Here is a 23,286-nt window from a genome sequence, read left to right on the forward strand (position 1 = left end):
TCAACTCTTAAAAACTTTGTTTACTTCACTTGTTTGTCAATTTTTATCATCATGATAATGTTGTGATACTGTTCATCATCATCTCCACCATCATCTTCATCCTTCAGCTAATAAAGTTCAATATCAACACTGAATTTAGTAAATTGTTTCCCTTTGTTATATTGAGAGGATTGGATTTAGAGAGAGAGAGAGAGATTTGACTGACCAAAGAGTGAATATAAAATTGATGAGTATGACGATGACCACAAATTAGATATTATAACTGATCTAAAGATATGATGGCCAGTAAAAGTAACTATTACAATTTCATGATTCTTTTCATGGTGATAAAAGTTTTCCTCATTTCAAATGTTATTTTCATGGATTTTTACCTTTTGATTTATATTGATGATTCCAAGTTGTTGTTGCTGTTTTTTTTGTTCAGGTTGATTCTGATTTAGTTTTCTCATTCATTCAGATTGTTGTCATTTCTGTTGTCTATTTTTTTTCTTCGTCTTCTTCTCAACAGTTTCCTTGGTGTAAAATAATCTTCATGAAAACCTTTTACCCACCACCCAATTCTCATTGACAAACGGAAAGACAATTCCCCTTACACCAACTCTCCAACTCTACCTTTTTATTGTTGTTTTTCATCATTATTATTATACTATCAACTGGAAGGGAGGTTGAAATGTGAAGGTGGAAAATTTTCCAGAACTTTTTTCTATCTATTTCTTTTATCTTTCTCTCATTCTCTTGCTCATCATGAACCAACACCATGAACCAATGACATTGGGTGTTATCAGTTTTATTTATTATCATTATTACAAGACTGTTGAGACAGATTATCTTCATGTTTACTTTAAGTTACTTTCAAGTTGTTATTGTATCATCTTTGTCATCATCATCATGGAAAATTCACAATTCTGAGTAACTGAACATGATGCTGATGATAACTCTGTGAAAATCGCATGGAAAAAGAGAAAGATAAATGATGAGAAGTAAAAAAAAAACGAAGAAAATATTTTACTTTTCATCTTATCTTCCAGATCTTCCGTCATCTTTTCATATTTGTTACAAATTTTTTTCTCTCTTCTTTTCAGTTACGATGAAAAAAAGTTCTGACAATAATAATAACCATGGAGAAGAAGTAGAAGAAAAAATCTTCTCTTTTAATACATTTCATGGAAAGTCAGAGGCAAAGTTCAGACTGAAACAATCAGTTATTTTCTGTTTGTTATTTTGATTTCATGAGAACTATTTTTATCTTCTTGAATCATCATTATCAGTTCGAGGAAAGTGGGGGAGGAGGTGGAAAAGTTCTGACGGAAATTTAATGTACTTTTGATGAATCGGGAATTGTACATTGGTGAATATTGTTCAATCTCTTGCTTTTATTTTCTCTGAGATTTTTTTTCTTCTTCCAATCTTCTTGATGATAGGAAATTCATTCACTTCAGGATTTCATTATGAACCTTTATCCTGGTTTATTCAGTGAACCTCATGAACTATGTTCAATATTTAACTATGATTATTACAAGCATCTTGTAAATATATGTATACACATAAGGAAGGTATGGGAAGCAAAAGCATTTGGATAAATGCCTGAGGGGTTTCATGTTAGTTTTCTGATATTCTGATAGCATAGAGTAAGAATATATATCATTAGATAAAAAATTCAATCAAGAAATGAACTCTCGGAAAGAATAGAGAGGAGAATCAGAGATAAAAAAATTCGAAATCCTAACCAGAATTTCTAATAGTCTCTCTCCTTTCTCTCTCTCTCTCTCATTTAAATTGGTCATTGATCAATAATGAAGGTCAGAGGCGATTCGAAATGTAATTGTGACATTTGATTGTGAAATTTTCCGAGAAAATGAATCAAGGGACTGGAAGGAAATTTCATTTTTAATACTTGGAACTGAGTCTCTCTCTCTCTCTCTCTCTCTCTCTTCCATGATTCCAGGTTCATTCACTCATCGTCATCATGAAAGAGACAAATTATTTTGGACCAAGTTTATTAAAAGTGACAAGGATTAATTGTCCTGCATGTGAAAATACCAGAACTCATTGAGCATCATCATGAATTGCATGTGTTGGTCCATCACAGGGTAATAATAATAATATGAATTCCTGAGAAAATCAATATTAATCTAAGTAACAATTTTGCGTGTTCATGACAAGGTGAAACTGGAAAAAAGGGATGAATGTCATGATGGTCAAGAGGGGAAATTTTATAAGATGAAAACTAACAAAAAAAACTGGACATCATACATAAAATACTATTATAATAGTGTGATAAATTGCAATGAATCAAAATATTATCAATATTTTTTATCGTTAAAATCACTGGTCAAGTGCCAATGAGTTAGATGATAGGATTGGACATTAGTACTTATAACAATGAGTACTCATGATAATAATAACATGGAAACGATAAATTATCAGAATTTTCTATTAGATTTTGTCTTCTTTCCTCTTTTTCATGAGTTTGATCACCATGATAACTACACCATGATGATAAATATATAATCTATTATTTTGATGATGCTATTGATTGTTGTGGCTATAAGATTTGTCCAGTTCAGTTGACTCTCAGGATAATATTGAAAAGTGAACCCTCATGGTAACATGATAAAAAAAAGTGAAACTGAAAATGAGGTTTCAATAACTTTATATGAAAAGAAAGTGAAAAAAACTGTTAACAGTAAAGTGGAAAAGTAAAAGTAACGGTAAAACTATTAGAGACATCAGAAGAAGATGATGATGATTATGGTGATGGTAATGATGAGGATGAGGATGAGGATGATGAGGGTGAGGGAGATGAAGGAGAAGTGAAAAAGTGAGAATTGAAAATTACACTTGAATAGAGGAGACAAACTGTGAAAGTAATGGACTTGAATGCTACTATTGAACACAGAAGATACTTTGATTGGTTTCCCTTTCCCTTTATCTTCATTGGGTATATAACATTAAGATGAAGATGATGAAAAGGTATAAATTTCATGGTTCTATGGGTATTATTTGATGATGATAAGGTCATAAGAGAGTGTGTGAATGTGTATAAGAGAGGGAGGGTTAAGGGTTGAAGGAATTGAAGAAAACTTTGATTCTTTCTTTTTTTACTCTACAATGAAAAGGTATGAAGAGAGTTGAAGATGGATGAAGATGAGGATGAGGATGTGAAGGAAAAGGTAGAAAGATGAAGAATTTATTTTTTCCACTTCTTGTTCCAGGGAAACATAAAAATGATTCAATTTGATGGTTTATCATGTGAGGGAAAAGATGGAGAAAATATTAAATTATCATGAAATTTATACTCACAGAAATATTATCATGTTCATCTGGAAGAATCAAAAGATTAGGGTGAAGAGGATAAAGTTGTGTAATATTATTGATATGATGATAGTGGTGTTGGTGGGATGAGGAAGAGAACACTTTTGAGAGAGAGAGAGAGAGAGAGAGAGAGAGAGAGAGAGAGAGAGAGGATGGAGACATTTCCATGGAAAAGATTGAGATTAAAAAGAGGAGGAAGATTTTTCTATGGACAATTTTGTTCAATTGTATTCAATTTCGTATCTCTAATGATTCCTGGTGATTCAAATCCAAAGATTTATTTCCAATCTTTCTCATTCATTTTCTGTATCATAATAATAATCATCATCACCCATCACATAATCACCTCTCCCTCTGATATTTATCATCATTCGCATCCCACCTTCACCTTTTTTTGCCTTTTCCTTTTCTCTAATTCTTTATTTTTTTTTTCCTTCTTCTCTATTATTCTGTCCCAAAGGTTTGCTGAATCAAAGATTCAGCATCTTTTTCACCATCATCATGATGATGATCATCATCATCATTACCTCATCTTCTTCTTCTTTTTATCATCATGATAATGGTAAAATTTTATTCTTCTTCTCTGTTCATTTGATTGAGATTATTTTCTCTCTCTCCCTGGTAGCGAAAACTTTTTTCCCACTTCCCACCCTGAACAACAAAAGGATATAAAGGGTTTACCCTGATGATGAACTTTTTTTTTCTTTCTTTTCTCCTCCTTCTTCATCTGAATAATTTTTTTCCCACCGTTTCCATAAAGGTTATACATACACACTCTATTGATTGGATTCCCACTTGATGGCACACAAATAGTATGAGTAACAAAAAAATAGCTAAATAACATCACCATGAGATTGAAGATTGAGTATGAAGATGATCAATGAAAAATGATGATGATGAGCTCACATATTAGTTCAATTTAAAAGACAATGATAAGGTAACGGTAAATATTATCATCGTGGTGATACATTGAATGATATTCATGGTTCAATTGTGAAGATACATCATGGAAATAGCCTTTTGCCTTTTGAGAATTTTTTTCCTCTCCTCTTTTACAATTTTTATCCCTCAGAATCTGAATACTTATTATATATCTCATGGAAAATTCTGATACACTTACATGAACTTTCAATGGATTGAACTGATTTATATTATTATCCATTGGCCCATTGTAAAAATGATGATGATGATGATTAGGTTGATATCTTCACGATGATACATGTTATATTGTTACAATTGATTATTTTGTTAAATTGTTGATTTTAAATGAGGAGGAAAATTAACTTTAATAACATGAGAAGTAAAAAAAAAAGTTCTTATCATGATAATTTATTATCGGAACATTTTGTTTTCTTTTTCTGGTCAATTGAGTTTCGTAAATTGTTCACAATCAACTTAATCATTTCTCTCTCTCTCTCTCACTGTCTTTTTGTTAAATGCTTTTAAGTGGTGTAATTGTTACTGTTAATGATGATGATTAGTTAATTGTGATTCCTCTCTAAATTTCGTTGACTCTTTGATTATGATTAATTGTTACGTTGATTGTTGTTAATTAGCAATGAAAAATGGTAATTTGAATTTAGTTTTTTGCTTCTTCTTCTTGATTTCAATTGTAACATTTTACCAAATGGATTGTAATTGTTTGGTATTATTATCATTTGTTAATTGTTGTTAACACTTAATTATTATCCTACTTATGTATTTATATAATGGATGATAATTGGTTATAATTAATAAATCATGTAGCTTAAATAATCAGATTGAAGTAAAATGTTTAATTTAAATGAATTTGAAACTTTCATCAAGTTTATTTTATTTTATTTTTATTATTCTCCAGGTTAATGATTATTATTGATTGGATTCGTTGATTAAACAATTAAGTTTACAATTAAAACGAGAAAAACAAACTAAATTGTTGATTATCAGGAACTGGATTAATTTTAAATAATAATTATATTTCTTGTGAGCAATTGGATATATAAAATAATAATAACAACAACAACAACAATTTACTAACTATTGATACTAATGATTAAATCAATATAAGTTTTATAATTGAAAATATTGATTTTATTTGAAACAATTAATTTTCATTTTATTTTTTTTTCTCTATTGTTTTTATATTATTATTATTAGCCAATTGTTAGCAGATCAATGGATTGATGATTAAGGTTAAATCAATATTTGGGCGGATAATTAAGTTGATTAATTGTTGATAATTATTGTGAGGCAACAATGAATGGTAATAAATATTAGCAATAAATGATAATTCAAAAAGTGAAAGTATCACCGGAGGGTTAATTTGAAAGAGGAGTAGGATGAGGATGGAGATAAGGATGAGGATGAGGAGGAGATGGTGGTGATGGTAGTGACGGTGGGAGGAGGAGGAAGAGGAAGACATGATATCGATGTTCACAGTGTTTGGATGATGAAGATGAGGGAGGAAGCAGAAATTGACACAGGATCTTAATGGTTTTTACTTGATTCTTAATTCTTGTAAAGCTAATGATTAATAAGATTCTGTTGGTATTGATCTGAATCTCTTTTGTAAGAACTATTGATAAATGAGATTTTACCCTTTTCTTTTTTCTTCTTCATCTTCATCTTCATCTTCTTCCTCTTCGCGATCAGATTGATGATCATCAACATGATCATCATCAGAATCATGGTAACCAATTAAATGATGACCTAAAACACATTTTATCCTCATCTTTATCAATTGATATTCTTCATGCAGAATTATCGTCAATTTTTCGTTCTATCAACATTTTCATCTAACTTTTTTTTTCTCTCAATTTTCTCAATGGTTCATATTGTCGATTTTACCGTTATCATCAGAATTTTTTGTCTCTTTTTTTTTGTTTTATTCTTTTTTCTTTCAGGTCAACAAATTTGGTATTTTCTTACTGATGATGATGATGATGATGATGAGGTGAAGGTGGATAATGTTGATAATATACTTGTATTTGTCAGGTTATTGGTTATTTATTTGATTATTATTTTTGCCAATCGCCATTGAAACGGAAATGATGATGAAGATAAAAACAAAAAGGCTAAAGTAAGAAAGAGATTTAAAGATGATGATGAAAAAAGAGGATGATGAAAATTGTTCATCTTATTGATAATAACAGATCGAAGTTTATATTTTTCATCTCTCTCTCTCTTTCTCTCTTGGTGACAAAAAGACTCTGAGAATTGATCCTTTCTCTCTCTCTCGATGGTTAATGTCAAGGAATTGGAAAGAGTAAGAAAAAAGTTAATTTTGAGGATGAATTTAATCGATATATCGATGAAAACGAATGAGAAAGAAGATGAAGATAAAAATGAAAGAAAAGAAGAGAGAGAGAGAGAGAAGAGATTAATCTAGTTGATTGTCCTGTTCCTCCTTTTTTATCATTCCCTTTTCTTCATCCTGATCATCTTCATCCTCCTAACATCATCTTTAAGATCCTTGAGAATCAATGTTATCCATCGAAAATGTTTTTTTTCCTCATCTTCTTTTATTCTCTTTCTTATTTTTTTTCTTCGGCCTTTCAGGATTCTTAGTGTGAACTGGATGAGAATGATAAAGGATGAAGATGAAATTTCCTTCTTCCCATTCAGAATCCTGATGCTGTTTGATCATTTGAAATGAGATATTTCCGGATTTGTCTGGACTTTGCTTTGAACCATCTTCATTTTAACCAAAGAAAAGCAGAAAGTATCGCCATTATCATCATCGTCATCCTAATAACCATCATGGGTATCATCATGATTGGAATCATCTTTGTCATCTTTACCGGGTCATTGTTTATATTTACTTCTTGATTGGGTTTCACTTCTGTCAGGTAAATTAAGAATCCTCATCAATTATGTTCCAACAATTGGATGTTGATATTTAAAAAGATTAGGTTATCATCGTTAAGATGAAATGGACAAAGATAGTGGACAGTGAGAGAGAGAGAGAAGAGATTAATCTAGTTGATTGTCCTGTTCCTCCTTTTTTATCATTCCCTTTTCTTCATCCTGATCATCTTCATCCTCCTAACATCATCTTTAAGATCCTTGAGAATCAATGTTATCCATCGAAAATGTTTTTTTTCCTCATCTTCTTTTATTCTCTTTCTTATTTTTTTTCTTCGGCCTTTCAGGATTCTTAGTGTGAACTGGATGAGAATGATAAAGGATGAAGATGAAATTTCCTTCTTCCCATTCAGAATCCTGATGCTGTTTGATCATTTGAAATGAGATATTTCCGGATTTGTCTGGACTTTGCTTTGAACCATCTTCATTTTAACCAAAGAAAAGCAGAAAGTATCGCCATTATCATCATCGTCATCCTAATAACCATCATGGGTATCATCATGATTGGAATCATCTTTGTCATCTTTACCGGGTCATTGTTTATATTTACTTCTTGATTGGGTTTCACTTCTGTCAGGTAAATTAAGAATCCTCATCAATTATGTTCCAACAATTGGATGTTGATATTTAAAAAGATTAGGTTATCATCGTTAAGATGAAATGGACAAAGATAGTGGACAGTGAGAGAGAGAGAGAGAGAACTTGGTGGATGAGAAGGAGGATAAACAGGGTAAATGGTGAAGATTGAATAAGATTTTCAGGGTAATGATTTGATCTTTTCAGTTTTGTGGTAAGTTATACAATCTATTATATAAATATATATACGAAGATGAATGTTAGTTGATTGTTAATGTTGACAATGAAAAGGATGAAGGACAAATGAGTATGTCAATGGATAAATGACTTTTTCGCTTGATTCTTTCCTTTTCATCTAATTCATTGAAATCATAAGAATCATTATCATGATTATTATCAGAATCATCTGAATCTTTGCTTTTCTCTTTCTTTCTCTTTTTCCTCATCTTTTAATTTTTTTTCTTCTTTTTTTTCTCATCATCATCATCACCATCAATATCATCACTTCTTGTGTATTGGAGATACACAATGTGAGATAAAAAAAGAGGAGAAGATGAAGTTGATGATGAGATAATGAAAATAAAATAGAAGATGATGAAAGAGGAGGTGGATGATGGAGAAGAGAGAGAGAAAGAAAGAGAGATGAATAAGAAGATGTTTAAGTCTCTGAATAGAAGCCAATAAGAAAACGAAAAGGTTACGGTGGAAATTGAAGCGAATTCAGTGATTCTCACCCTCCTCAGTTTCCACCATTGATCTTTTCCAGTCTTTTTCTTCGTCTTCGTCTTCATCTTCATCTTTCTTTCTTCCTTTTCATCTTCTTCTCTCTTTTGACTTATTACTCTTTTTTTCTTCTGCATCACTTTTTTATCTCCTTTTCTTTTTTTCAGTAGTCTCCTCAATCGATTCCAGGTATAATCATCTCTCTCTCTCTCTCTTCTACTCTATCATCCTGATTCTCATCATCATCCACCTCTTTCTCTCTAATATATTGGAAAGTTATAAAGGTAAAAGAATTACTTTCAATAGATCGTAACATCATTTAGATGTAAACTATTGCTACTTTGATAGTCACAATGATGAGCATCAAGGTGGAAGCTTAAGATTACAATGTGAAGGTGGATGATGAGATTCCCCATGTTAATGGTGTGTTGGTGTCAATTTATTTGGATTAATTTTCCTTATTTTTCCTATGGTTTGATAGAGTATAAGGCCTGTTAAATTTGATTACTTGTAATACTTTCCTCTCATTCCTATGGATACATAATATTGTGTATATTTTTTATTCCATAGGAAAAAAAATGATGATAAATTCAAGAGCAATATTTAACCATTTGAGTATTTCTTTTCCTTCCATAGATTAATGGAATCATATATATCTTTGTATTCGTGTAATCTTCTTGTAATTTTCTCCCTCTTTTCCTCTTCCATTGATGATGAGAAAATGTTGAAATTATAATCATTATCTTCCGAGAGATAATTCACTTTATCCATGGATGAAATTCTTGAATCTCTTTTTTCTTCTTCTTATTTCTCTCTCCGTCAACATATTCTTTACATTAGTTTCTTTTTGGGTTCCTTTCTTAACTCCTTGACTTGATTCGTGTAATTTGATGATTATGTTGATGATGATACGATTAGTGAGTGTGTATTGATGATAAATCATCAATTTAGATCCAAAACTAATCAGCTTCTTGAATTTAATTTACAGGATAATGGGTGATTATTGTTGTACTTGAAATACGATTTAACACCAATTGATTTCGATGGACAATTAAGGCTTAATCATTTGTTCAATTTGTTTTGATTTATCTTTCATCTTTTATCCATTTTGGGAGAGTTCATCTTTTTAAATGAATTAGTTGATCAACAGGAGATAGAGAGAGAGAGAGTCTTTGATTAGTTGGTTAATATCTTTGATTTGTCTCCTTCTTGATTCCTTGTCTTTTGTATTGTAATATAATCGCTGGGTGTAAATGTAATTCAGGAAATTCAATTATCACAATGGACGTTTCCTTTTCTTGTTGTTATAAATCTCTTATTTGCAACAATACAATGAAAATAACAACATGTATTACATTACAATTAATCATTTAGGGTTTGTTAAATATCACTTTGTATTAATTAGCATCAATAAACAAACAGCAAATGATAGTTAACTAATTTATGGGGTGAAAAATTTAAACACACACACAATTGGGGTGATATTTTCAATCATTGTCACTGATTAAGTTGTCTAATAGAGATGATGAAGAGGACAAGGTTAATGGTAGACAAGAGAAAGTTAATTAGATTAACTAGTACTGTAAATTAATCGTATAGTGAATTTCCTAGTAATGGTTTGCTGTTTGTTATCATGATATAATTATTAGGTGATGATTTTTAAGGAAAATAGTTGTTTTGATTTCTTTGTTGATTGTTATTGGCCTTTGTGGTTGTTTCTTTGTTTATCAAGGATGTTTTTGATGAAAAATTCACCAGCCTTGTATGATGATCGGACTAATGGGCCACTGGCTACATAGAGAAATCCTAATTTCTTTGAATAATCTTCCCAGAATTGAAATTTCTCAGGTTCTACATGGGTGACCACTTTTAGGTGTCTCTTTGTTGGTTGCATGTATTGTCCAAAAGTTACCACATCCACTTCGTTAGTCCTTAAATCGTCTAGAACTGATTTAACTTCATCGTCCGTCTCTCCAAGTCCCAACATTAACGATGTTTTTGTTATCACAGGTTACCAGATTCACGACGAACCTTGAATAATATAAGTTGCAGTTTTAGAATTTCTGAGAAATTTTATCAGTTTAATAGTTACCTGTTTTGCGTGCTTAAGTACCGTCATTGATTGGTCATAATTAGCTCGGTGATCACGAACCGATTTTTGTAATTCTCTTACTGTCTCCAAATTATGAGCATAAACATCAAGTCCTGACAGGGCAACTCTTTCAACTGCATCTAAATCACCTCGGAAATCAGGGGTTAAACATTCAATGTACAGTGAGGGCATCATTTGCTTGGTTAATTTAACAGTTTCAGCAAAATGTTTAGATCCTCCGTCCGGTAAATCATCTCGATCAACCGAGGTAAGGACAACATAACCTAGAGACCATTGGGAAATCGCCTTTGCTGTATTATAAGGTTCATTTGGATCAGGTGGAGGAGGTTTTCGGGAGGTTTTTACTGAACAGAATCGACATCCACGGGTACAAGTATCGCCGAGAAGCATAATTGTTGCAGTTGGTGTATTGTTTTCTCCGCCATTCCAACATTCACCAATATTTGGACATTTGGCTTCTTCACAAACGGTGTGTAAGTTTAACGATCTCAAATTGTCTTTCAAACGATTGTAATTACTTCCAATTGGAATTTTTTGCTTTAACCATGATGGAAGTCGAACATGATTTCTTTTGGTAGGATTCACATTAACAGTTGAATTAGAAATTGATAAATTTTCAGCTTTTAATTGTTCTCTAAGCTTTTCCAAACGAGAATGAGTTGATGATGATGATTGACTAGATGTTGATTCCTTTCGGATGATTTGTAAATACTCTGAAGCTATTGGAGTGATCTTTTGTTGCAGAATAGTACATTTGGCAAAACAACCAGTCCTGGAATTGACTAATAACATAATTAAAACACAAGGACAAGAAAAACAATTCAAAAAAAAGGGGAATTAAAATTTATACTCAATACAAACAAGAGTAGAAAATAAAATGACAACAAATGAACATCAGCTGATAATTAACACCATGCGTAGTTAAAACCGATAGCCAGAAACGATCAAATTGACCATTAGAATAAGATCTAATTGCCAGCAATTAGCAAAAATCTAAAAAACAGCAACAGAATAACAATTAACCAAAATAATCAAAGTGAAGGTTAATCAAAGGATAAAATCAAATTGATAAAATCACTTGAAGGAAAACTCAAACACTGAACGTGTTACTGATAACAGAATCAATTCAATCGACGACGAAGAAATTGAAATCACTAAATCCTTCATTAGATAAACAAAACAAAGTAAAACAATTAACAACAATTAGAATTAATTTTCCTTAAACATAAAATTCAAAATGAATAACAATCAACTCAAGAAAAGAATAACGAACAAAACGATCACAAGGTGTCGCTAGTAGACTAAAATTCTTTTTCTTATAAAGTTAAAAAAGAATAGAAAACAAATCAGTTTCTATTTGTAATTTAAACTTCTATTGGAAAATATTAATTAGTTTGAAAGAGGAAATTAAATGATCACAAATCATTTATTTCCTCTAATCAATAGAAAAAAAGATAATTAAAGATTATCGATGTTGGAATATTTTCTAAATTTACCGGGTTAACTTAATTTCTTTTTCTTCTGTTTGGTGTCGCTTTTCATTCGGTTTTTTATTCTTCTGAAAAGTTGTTTCCGCTTCCCTTTGGTATTGAGATTTCTTGATCAATTATATTGCCTGTAAATTTTATGAAGTTATAATTAATCTAATTGCTATTAAATTTAATTTAAAATGGTTGTAAGTATTTAATTTTCGTAGTTTCTAGTGTCCTGATGTGTAAATTGTTCGATTTGTCTTGATTTCGATTTGATTGTGATGGTTTTTTTACTGTGTCTCGTTTGCTCATCTCTTTCGTTTTTTTCTTATTTTGTTTAGGTAACTAAGACCAAAGTTAAAACCGAAGGCGCTGCCACTGCTCTTACAAAAAAGGCACCAAGTAAATCTAAAGTAGCCTCTAAAGGTGGTAAAAAGAAGAGGGTACAATGTAAATTTATCTTGGACTGTAGTAGACCACAAGAAGATGGTATTCTTAATGCTACCGATTTCGTAAGTACATATTGTTACACGTTGTCAGCCATTTTTATTAGGGTCCATCTATTACTGATTTTGTTTCAAGTTTTTCATTTTTTACTTTTGGTTTATCATCCCCGAGGGTTGGTGCGTTTCTTGAGATTCTTTCTGACTCAAGGAATGCTATTTAATTCTCGAAGATTAAAATTTCTTGAACCATTTCCATGCACTACTTGATTGTCAATATTTTGAAGTGATCGGTTAAGAGACAGTTTCCTCTTTTTCTATCAACATTTTAAGTCTCATCCTGGACATTTTGTTATTCTCCTTTTAATCTTATGGTTAATTCTTTGTGATAATTTATTTTTATTTTTATTCTCATTTACAGGAAAAATATCTTCATGAAAGAATCAAAGTTAATGGTAAAACTGGTAACTTACAAAACAGCGTGGTCATTGAAAGGAATAAATCCAAGATTATTGTAACAACCGAGATCCCATTTTCTAAACGTTATCTCAAATATTTGTCTAAAAAGTATTTGAAGAAAAATAATCTTAGAGATTGGTTAAGAGTAGTTTCTTCTGCTAAGGATACGTATGAACTTAAATACTTCCAAATTAATAACGAAGAAGATGAAGAAGAAGCAGCTTAACCACCAGGAAATCCCTAAGACATCTTGTAATTGGTAATAAAGTTAAATTGATACCATCAAATGAATTATGTCCCTGCGAAAACCGAATCAATTATTTCATCATTCGCGGTTTGATCAACCTTAATGATCAAATAAATGCAGGGTGTACATTTGAAATTCAATTCTCTTAATCCAAATCATCTACCACAACTGAATCTCAGATTAACTCATCTCTCTCTCTCTCTCTCTCTCTCCTCAGTATTTTTCACTTTAAGATTTTTATCGTTACAATTTGTCACCAAACACTTTCTAAATGAGAAGACAATCTCAATAATCACATCGAGAACTAAATTGTTTTATTATAATACTCGTGATTTATTCAACTCACACTAATCTCCTGCCATGTTGGTAAATTGTAACAATAATCAGGGAATTATAATCATCAATATGTAATTATAAACTTTCCCAAATCTACTGGAAGTTTACCTAATCATACAGATTACAATTTTCCAAGGATTTAGAGAGATGATTAATTAGAGTTTATCTAGTCTGATTGTTTACAGAGATTTAACCATCCAAATCAAGCAAATTTTACTTTTTTACTGTTAGAGATGAACATGAGACAATTGATCAATTAGATTTTTTTTTCTTCTAATTTTCATTTATAACATTTAATTACAACTAATTGTTTAAATTTCTACTTTTTCTCTTTGTTAAAAATAGAGGCTTTTACAATGGGGAATCAATTTGTAAAGTAGTTAATCAAATTTACAATTTATCTGATTACAATTTTCCAGGCTTGAGGGTTAATTTCAAGTGAACACATCAGATCGTTGAATGATCTTTTCAACTGATTAACAATTGTGATTAAGTTGATTGTTAACATGAATGAAAATATAATTGGATTATCAAGATGGTTTATAAATTTGAAATTGATTTTTGATTAACTCAATTCAATCAGAATAATTTCCAGTCTCCATTTGTCTGGAAAAGAAAGAGAGAGAGAAAGTAACTGATATACCAAGAAAATCAATTGATTTTCCAATCAATTTATCAACTAATTGTCCTCAGAATTGTTGATTCTTCCTCAATCAACATCTTTGAGAAGCGAAACTGATAAAATTGGAAAATTTACTCCATCGACTTTTCTCCTTTTCCATAGATAAATTTGTCTTAACCGGTAAAACTTTTTTCGATGTTTCCTCTTCATTAGCGATTATCTTTTTACTAATTAAGGTAGCATCGTTTTCAACCTTTTCCGTTTTATTAATTGTTCGTCTAAATGATCTTCCTTTTGCTTTGGTTTTCGTAGCATTTTGAACTTGTCGTTGAAGCGAAATTGATTCTTTGATCTTCATGATGATCTGAACGGTTGTTTGAGCCACTTCTTCGGGAGTTGCATCGATATCTTCCAACATTTTCCAATCACCTTGATCGACAACATGAGGCTTGTCAAACACTTTCCTCGGTGTGAAATATTTACCGGATGCTGCACCTCCTAGTTGAATACGAAAGCAACAATATCAACAATAGAAAGAGAATTAAAATTAATTGATTGATTGTATCGATAAATCAACAAAAGTAGAGGTAAATTTGTCTCGATTACACTTTACGTTGATAATAATGATTGTATTATATTTACAATGGGCCAATGATGATGATGACGGAACAAAATTTAACCGATAAATTTGATTCATCAATGGGAAACTCATAAAAATCTATTACAATAGTAATGATACTAAATTGAGGTAATTCTTGTTTCTAGTAATTCACCTTTACGATAACTCACCTGTACTACTAATCGGTATGACGTAATGATCATTCCAGATAAACTCTTGAGCTTCATGAGCTGCTTCCGGTCCACCCTCAATCAGAATACAGGTATCCAATAGTCGGGCGATTGCGGTGTCTCTTTCCTTCATTGATTCACCTAAAAATAAAGTTTCTCCATAGGAAAGTGATTCAAATGATCCATCGTCAAGTTGTTTACTTTGTTTACTAAAATCCTGAGAAAGAGAGAAAAAGAAAACAATTCAATTAATCAACACGAGGAAATCAATCAATTCAATTTTTTCGTTTGTTGATATTAATCATTATTCTCATTTAAATTGATGATGTGATTCGGAAAATTGTCATCATCATATGAACTCAGCTTATCATTGATAAACAATTATCACACTGATCGAGTAGTTTTGTTTTCCATGATTATCAAACAATTGAAATGAATCAGTTTCAATTTGTATTCACAATTAGATTGATTTACTTACACAAGAATCTTTTAAAGGTAAAACATGGACAACTGATGATTGGAATTGATTAGTATAAGCTTTGCGATTTCGAGGTGCGTCTCGTTTTCCTTTTTCGTCGAAAAACGATTGGGCCAACAAGTGACTTGCCCCGTAAAAGCCGCAAGTGACCACCGTTAGTCCATCTACTTTGGTCAATTCTTTACCGACCGCTTTACAGATTGACTCAGTTCGCGGACAGGTAACACTCGTAGAGCCGATAATATATACACAGGTATCTAAATCAGGTAAATTTTTCTTCATATAATTGAGAAGATATTGAATTTTGGCCTCTTGAAGTTCCCATGCATCGGTTTTAGCGCAAGGGTCAAGAATCCGATTGATTCGTCCTTTAAGTACATCTAGAAAACAAGGATTATCGACATCCTATCAATTTAGAAACAAGAAAATTCAATTGATTATTAGAATACAAATAATATCAATATAATGAAAATGTAAACAAAGAGATGGAAAGTTAATTGTTGACATAAAACTCATTGATAATCATAATTGAAATCACAATCATATGGGAAATTTTTAGCGGTAATTTGATTTAGTATTTACCATAAATGCAATTAAAGTGTAACATTTAACAATCAATGTGATTTTTATATTAATATCAATAGTTACAGTTAACAGATTGTAAGTGAATCACAATTTGAAATTAAATTGTTACGATTGTCAATTACTTTGCTTAAGATGATCAATATCAACTAATACTTGGTCTAATTTTCATTAAGAGATATTGAGATTCTAATTGTAACAACAATTAGTTCAAGTCGGCAAATAGTGTTGATTATGATGGTTGAAAGACTAAGGTAATAAAAGGTAATAATAATTGAATGAAACAATGTAATTGAGGAAATAGACAAACATGATGATTAATGATTATCAGAATTGTAATAATAATTTACTAATAAAAAGTTTTGTTCATCAATGGTAATCATTAAGTCCAATGTACAAATTTTAGGAATACAATTGAAATTAAGATGATTGATGATTGATTTGGTTAGAAAATGGATGATAAAGATGATGGAGAGGAAGAGGATGAGGATGATTAGGAAGATAATTCTTACCAATGGAAGTTCATCTCCTCGAAAATTACTAAACCATGGAGGAGGCGAAACGTCCTCAGCTCGAACCAGAATCATTGGTTTTCGTTGTTCACAATAGTAAACATGTTGCTGAGAAGTTTTCGAATTGAAATAAGCTTTTGAGGCTATTATGATGACCGCACCGGCGTTTCGAACCTTTGAGTGAAATTCTTTAAACTTTTCCAACTTTTCGGGTCCAATTGTGGCCAAAGTAGAGACGGTTGAGGTTTGTCGTTGAACGGGTTTCTTTTTATGAGCAAAATCAATGTTGGGATCGACGGGAAGGGAAACTGGCCTCTTGTTACGTCCACCGTGAGTATCGTGGGTCCATCGAGCTTCATTGAAACTACACTCGTTGACACCTTCTTCGATTGTTGGTAAACACGAAGGTGTCATCGGGGTAAGGTCACATTCTTCCGCTATTTCAATGGAAGTCCAAATGTGTAGATCGTGTTGTTCAAGGTAAGTTTTTATCTTATTCACCAGATTGGCTTGGGTGGGGTGGGCAGAGATGGCGATCAATTTGGTGTCAGTGGGTTCGCTTGGTAAACTGGTTGACTCGGTGTCTCTTGGTATCTCTTTACAAATCTCCTTGACCAGAGCTTTTAACCAAGGTCGAGGCCAGAACATTTTATCATTCTCCATTCCGTTTTGTGCCAGCGTGAAATCAACATCAACCGGTCTCCAGGGTTTACATTGCATGGTCGCAAATTGTATGGCCAAACATTCAGGTGGCCAATGGTCAAGAAAATTGATCGGAATGATCTTCTTATTCAAAAGATCGGCTAATTTGACCTCACGGTTGGTCCACTGGGTTCGACCGTAAAGTTGTGTTATCAAGGGAATGAAAACTTCACAGTTTTTTACCGCTTCGTTTAGATCGTCAGCCCAATCGGTTCCCGTTCGTATCTCATCTTTATCCAAGTAAACTGAATACCCGTTAGAAACTAATTCCGCTTTCAGGTCAATCGCATATTGATAAGCTTCTTGCCGACAATAACTGATCATTATCGTTTTACCCGTGGTCTTGTTTTTCTTACTGGCCTTAACCTCGACCATAGGTCGATTTCGTCGGAACGTTGTTCGCCGTCTATATCAATACATTAAAAAACAAGTGGGAAAAAAATTCGAAACTTAATTAAAATTCATTCTCATCAATCTTAATTAGTCTACTTTTCATTGATAAATTTAACATAATTAACGCTATTTATCATTAACCAGAATCAGTTATCACCACTTAATCAACTCATTCCACTAACTGACTTAAGTTAATTGTTGAATATGATATTGAATAAATTGTAATACCAATTGAAGAGATGCTTCAAATAAATAATGAATCAAGTTAATCAAGATAATTGTCTCTTTTGTTTCTCAGTAATTAATTAAATTGTTGTTAATCAATTACAAAAACGATAATAACAACAATCAAGAGTGTCTCTAGTTAACCATCATAACAAATGATTATAACTTGATTACAATTAATATCATTAAGTTAATTTTGTTTTTTCTTCTCACTTACAATCAACAATCAATTCAACTATCGATATCTGAATTAATTTAGGATTTAGTCCTAATCTTTAATGATAATTAAATATTGTGTCTGATTTTTAATGCTCGGTGAACATAAATCATTGCTGATTGATTAATCACTAATTGTAACCAAGGTGATTTTGTTACAATTTAGATAATCATAATTACATAGGTTACCTGCTTGATTTTCAGTTAAATTGTTGTAAAAAATTCATATCAAATTGTTTTGTGGCTTTAATTGTAATTATCTGATTCATTTTTTCATCTCTTCCGTTTTTTTTACGGTAATCATTTTAATTGTCAAGGTTAATTTACAATTATGTCAATAATTGTAAACACTATGATTACAATTAAATCAAAGGATATGGAAAATATCAACAACAATTAACAGGCAGAAAAAAATTGTATCGATACTTTAAAGCAAATCAAATGATTTATTGTGAACAATTAAAAAGTTAATTGTGTTTATTGATGATTCTCATGATAATTTAATGATAAATCTTAAATATTAATATCAAATTACTCCTGATAACAATTAATCAATCAATTGAACCACAATTTCAACAATTAACTGTAAGGTGACTTCCGTTAATGACTAAATTTAATAGTAATTAGGAGGATACAAAATCTTTTGACTAGATAATAATTAACAAAGTTTAATCACTAATCTTAATCATGAAAGTAATTAACAAACATTAATCAACTAAACAATTTACTATTACTCATGATGGTTTGAATTAATATTTACTATTTGATAATAATAATGATTATCAGGCTATTCAAATTGTAGAGTGCATACAATTTAGAGAGACTGATTAGTATTAAATTGTTTCAAGATTATTGACAACATATTAAAATGATTATGGTGACAATTAGCTAAATGATGTTCAATAATTAGAGTACAAGATGAAATTGATAACTGATTATCATCATCGTTTTTAAGAATGATGATGAAGATGAAGATGCAAAAAGAGGATATTATTTCAAGGATGAAAGTGAAGTTGCTTTTAATTAGTTAAAATCAAAGACCTTAAATAATAAGAGAGAGAATATGATTGTTACCTTGATTAGCAACAATTAACTTACAATCATTAGGAAAAAAGTTTTTTCTTGTAAAATGTTTCAGGTTAAACTCGGAAGCATTTCAAATGCACTGATAACTAATTGGAGATTATTTTTTGGTAAATTGCAGTTTTAAGTCATTGAATGAGTGTGAATGGCCTGAGGGGCTAATAGTGAACAGGTAAAAGGGTGGGAGAGGGGAGGAAGGGGAGTGAATTTAGGTAAATATGGAGTAGATTGTTGATGCCTTGTCTTCATCTTTATCATCATTTGCTGATGCAAATTGTTATCATGTAATTATCACTCAACATTTAATTCATGGTGATCAAATTTTCCAAGTGAATTGCGAGATGAACAGGAAGGTACATTGAATGAAACTCTCTATGAACTTTTGTTAACCTGTTGCAGAAAATTTTAGGATCAGTTAATCATTCCAGTGACGAGCTTGGCATGACTCTCACTGGAAAACCCGAATCAGGTAGATTGAGATCTATGATGAGCTGGCTGATCTCTCTCTCTCTCTTCTCTCTCACTGGCTCTCTCATTATGTTACTCAATAATTTGTACTATTTTCTGATTTTCAAAGTAATGAACATCATATTGGGAGCCATTCATAACAATAGGTAAACGTCAATCATCAATCTGCATTGGGGTTAACTCATGTATTATAAATGATAATAGTTACTTAGTGTTCAAATATTCTGGTTCCAACATCAGGTTTCATTGGTTTTTCTCAGTTTACACTCACAAATTTACTTTGTAATTGTAAATTCCCGTGTGTGTATACATTACAATCAATTTCATCAACTTTTCCTCTTCATGATTATCAAAATCTTCTTCTTATTCTCTCGCATCTAATACAAGTAAAATACATCAAAGAGAGAGAGAGAGAGAGAGAGAGAGAGCTGATTACTTATTATCCTCATCATTGTCTATGTAACAATGTAACCTTGAATTTCCGGCTAACCTTGCATGTGGATTGATTATTGAAGGGAAAAGGGTCTTCAGGGAAAAGAATTGATTAGTTTGATTAGCTTAAAATACACTCAGAGAAAATTAAGGGAAAATTGCGAATGGGTGAGGTAGAGGGTAGAAGGAAATTCAAACAAGGTAATGGCGGGTAAATTTTTTCTTTCGCAAAAAAGAAAAAAGAAAAATTAAAAAACGAAAAACAAAGAAAACAAAACAATTTCAATTCAATTGGAATTGGAAATGAAATGATAATGGAATTGATTATTGAATATGTGACGATAATAAAAGGATAAGAAGAAAACAAAGGAAGGTCAACTAATGGTGATGGTGGAAAAAGAAGAAGAAGAAGAAGAGAAATCGAATATAATTTCAATTCTTTTATAAATCATTCATTATTCTCTTACATGATGTTTCGTTTTTTTGAACTTCTCCGCCATGTATCCACCTTCCATCCATCCATACGATCCTCGGTGGACGAAGGAGTCGTCGTGATCTGCTTATGAGTTGATTTTCCATCGCCATCAAGGATCATATTTGTCCCTTCTCGAGCTTCTTTAATCGCTGGACACGAGGATGAAAATGAGCTACTTAAATTTGGTCGAATGTGAACATTTTGTTAACCAGAACGTCTAAAAGTGTTAACTGGTCTTCATGAGATCGCAGGACAGGCCATTCATTACGGTCAATAAAACGATAATCAATCAGTTTGGATAATTTATTATGATTATTGGAAATGTTACTCTCAGAATCTCGAAGTACATCGTCCAGGGCTCTTCGTAGGTCACTTAATGTACAATCGTAAGTGGTAAACAATGAACCAAGATATTCATTAGAATCAGTAAGAACACCAATTCTTGGCTTATCTGTAACAATTTAACAGCAATTTAAATTTAAATTAATCATTTCAATCGTCCAGATAATTATCTGAGTAAAAGCAATATTGATAATTGATAAAAATCAAATGTAAACTATTAAATTGCTTGTGCTCATTGAGAGCAAGTAACAACAATAATGATTAATTGTAATTAATTATTGAAAGAACTTGGCTTTATTATTATCATGATTAAAAAAAAGTATTTACTGTCATATTAGTTAGTTAATTGTAACCTTGATTACTCTGAAAAGTAAACCAGAATCAAATAAAAGCATAAATATTTATAACGATCGGAATCAATTCTGTTAATTATTTTTATCTCATGTATATCAATGATGCCTTCAAGCCTCATATATAAACACTTAGACACATAGACACAGAGATAAACACATTAGCCAATGTTAATTGTGAATTTGTAAACTAAATTAGTAACAATTAACTTACCATAAACTTTTCTTATGCAAACAAGACTCCTCTTGTTTATCAGGTTACATAATTTCAATTGGGTTTCTTGTGATTTAGTTAATGGCCAACTAGATGAAATTGTAAGAAATAAATAATTAGGTTGATTGTTTGAGAATCACTTGTGTAACAATTAATACAATTTAGATAGAGAAAGTAATATGATTTGTGTGTTAACAATTAAATAACAATCAGATTGATATTTACATGAAACATTAATTATCATCGTGGAGGTTGATTGTTAAATTAGATTTTATTATAATAATCAAATGAAATTCAGTAGAAACAAAAAGTCATCTTATCTGAACTAAATTAATATTAAATTGTCAAACAATACTGGTGAATACAATTAAAAGAGTTGATCATATTTCAATAAAACAAAATTTAGTTAATCAAGTAAACAGATATTTGTTTCAATTGAAAGTTAATTTGTGTGAAAATGTGTATTTTTATCAATTGATTATCTATTTATAAAAATCAGCCAACAACAATTAACAATTAACCAAATTTACTATTAAAAAAGTTCAATGTAAACTGTAAATGATTTAGTTAAACCTCTGATGATGATAGTAATCAATTAAAACTAATTAGCTAAAAAACATTCATCTTAAATGATTTACAATTAACAATCAACTAAAGCAACAAGTAAGAAAAGTTAAATACTGAATTAGTCTATTGATTGTACTGCGGTAAAATATAATAGCGTTTAAGTTAATTATTTCAGCTAAATTGCTTCAGGGCAAATTGAAATTAACGAGAGAGAAAGAGAGAGAGAGAGAGAGAGGGAATACCCGGTCATTGGTGAAGGTTAAAAATAAATTGTTGACCTCAAATTAAACAACAACAACAACAACGAATGACTTTACATTGATTAGTGAGACGGAACTGGTACTCGTGATGATTGACATTCTTATTATTAGTAGGGCAGATTAAGAGCAATCAATATTGATGATTAGAGATCATCTTAAAGATTGAAACAACTACTAAACATGATGATTAAGTTAATTGTTTCACTTTCAATGGATAAACAGTCTTGTGGTGATGGTGAAAGAAAATTAGATTTACCCTTCTTTACTGAAGAAAGCATAACTTTTGGGTAGATTTGCTATTTGATCAGAAATTAATCTTCGCAGTTCATCAATGGACATCATCTCTCTGTCCACTACGATAGATCCTAAGAGAAGATAATTTTTGTACTCCAAATCAATCAGATCATTTGGTGATGAAAATGAGTGACCACTGTTAACTGGACCACCGAAAATGTGACGGATTAACATCCTTTCATCGATCAATATAACACCGAGAACTTTTCTCCCGATACAATTATTGTTATTAAATAAACTGGAATCATTTGAACGAGGAACTGTTAATGATGATGGTGAGGTGGTTGAAGATGATGAAGATGAAGATATCGTTGAATGGTGATGATTAAATAGATTGATCAAGTGAGAAGGTGATTTGTTGTTCTCAGAAACAACCATGATGATTTTTTGGTTAATTTATCGATCTTTTAATTTGTCACTTCCATTCACATTTCACAATCAGAGAATCAAATTATAAATCCGACAAACCAGTTGACTGACGATTTATCAATAACAAGATTACAGAAATTACAACAACTGAATGAGTTGATTGTGATAATTACGATTAGTGAGCAAATATTAATCTTTTTCTTTGAGAAAAACAAAACTTGTCTCACTTGAAAATTGTTTCGAAACAACTGTTGCCATCTATTGGCAACGAAAACAACTAAACGTAGTTAACTTTTTTTTCATCATTTCGAATGGAAAATTTTTCGTTTTTTTAAATTTTTCAATTAATTCTTTTAATTATCTAATAATTGGATTAAGAAATTTTT

At 31.0% G+C, this 23,286-nt stretch overlaps 3 protein-coding genes across 3 annotated transcripts; 1 reads left to right on the plus strand and 2 right to left on the minus strand.

The window, feature by feature from the left end:
• Positions 1 to 8,742: 8,742 nt before the first annotated feature.
• LOC128388993 (lipoyl synthase, mitochondrial-like) lies at positions 8,743 to 11,820 on the minus strand. The gene is given in 3 exon segments (XM_053348486.1): positions 8,743 to 10,470; positions 10,473 to 10,488; positions 10,550 to 11,820. Coding segments are annotated over 3 exon segments (1,146 nt in total). The 5' UTR covers positions 11,363 to 11,820; the 3' UTR covers positions 8,743 to 10,153.
• Positions 11,821 to 12,089: 269 nt separating this feature from the next.
• Positions 12,090 to 13,235, plus strand: LOC128388998 (60S ribosomal protein L22-like). The gene is made up of 3 exons (XM_053348497.1): positions 12,090 to 12,245; positions 12,384 to 12,554; positions 12,907 to 13,235. The coding sequence occupies exons 1-3, from the start codon at positions 12,240 to 12,242 to the stop codon at positions 13,168 to 13,170; spliced, it is 441 nt and encodes a 146-aa protein (XP_053204472.1). The 5' UTR covers positions 12,090 to 12,239; the 3' UTR covers positions 13,171 to 13,235.
• Positions 13,236 to 13,783: 548 nt separating this feature from the next.
• On the minus strand, positions 13,784 to 23,077 carry LOC128388992 (uncharacterized). Its single transcript, XM_053348485.1, is given in 8 exon segments — positions 13,784 to 14,647; positions 14,939 to 15,155; positions 15,417 to 15,821; positions 16,511 to 17,618; positions 20,497 to 20,707; positions 20,710 to 20,955; positions 21,411 to 21,499; positions 22,494 to 23,077. Coding segments are annotated over 8 exon segments (3,099 nt in total). The 5' UTR covers positions 22,910 to 23,077; the 3' UTR covers positions 13,784 to 14,240.
• Between the last annotated feature and the right edge of the window lie 209 nt (positions 23,078 to 23,286).

Source organism: Panonychus citri, unplaced genomic scaffold, assembly GCF_014898815.1.
Source record: "Panonychus citri isolate SS breed McGregor unplaced genomic scaffold, ASM1489881v1 Contig00104, whole genome shotgun sequence".
In the NCBI taxonomy this organism is placed as follows: Eukaryota; Metazoa; Arthropoda; class Arachnida; order Trombidiformes; family Tetranychidae; genus Panonychus; species Panonychus citri.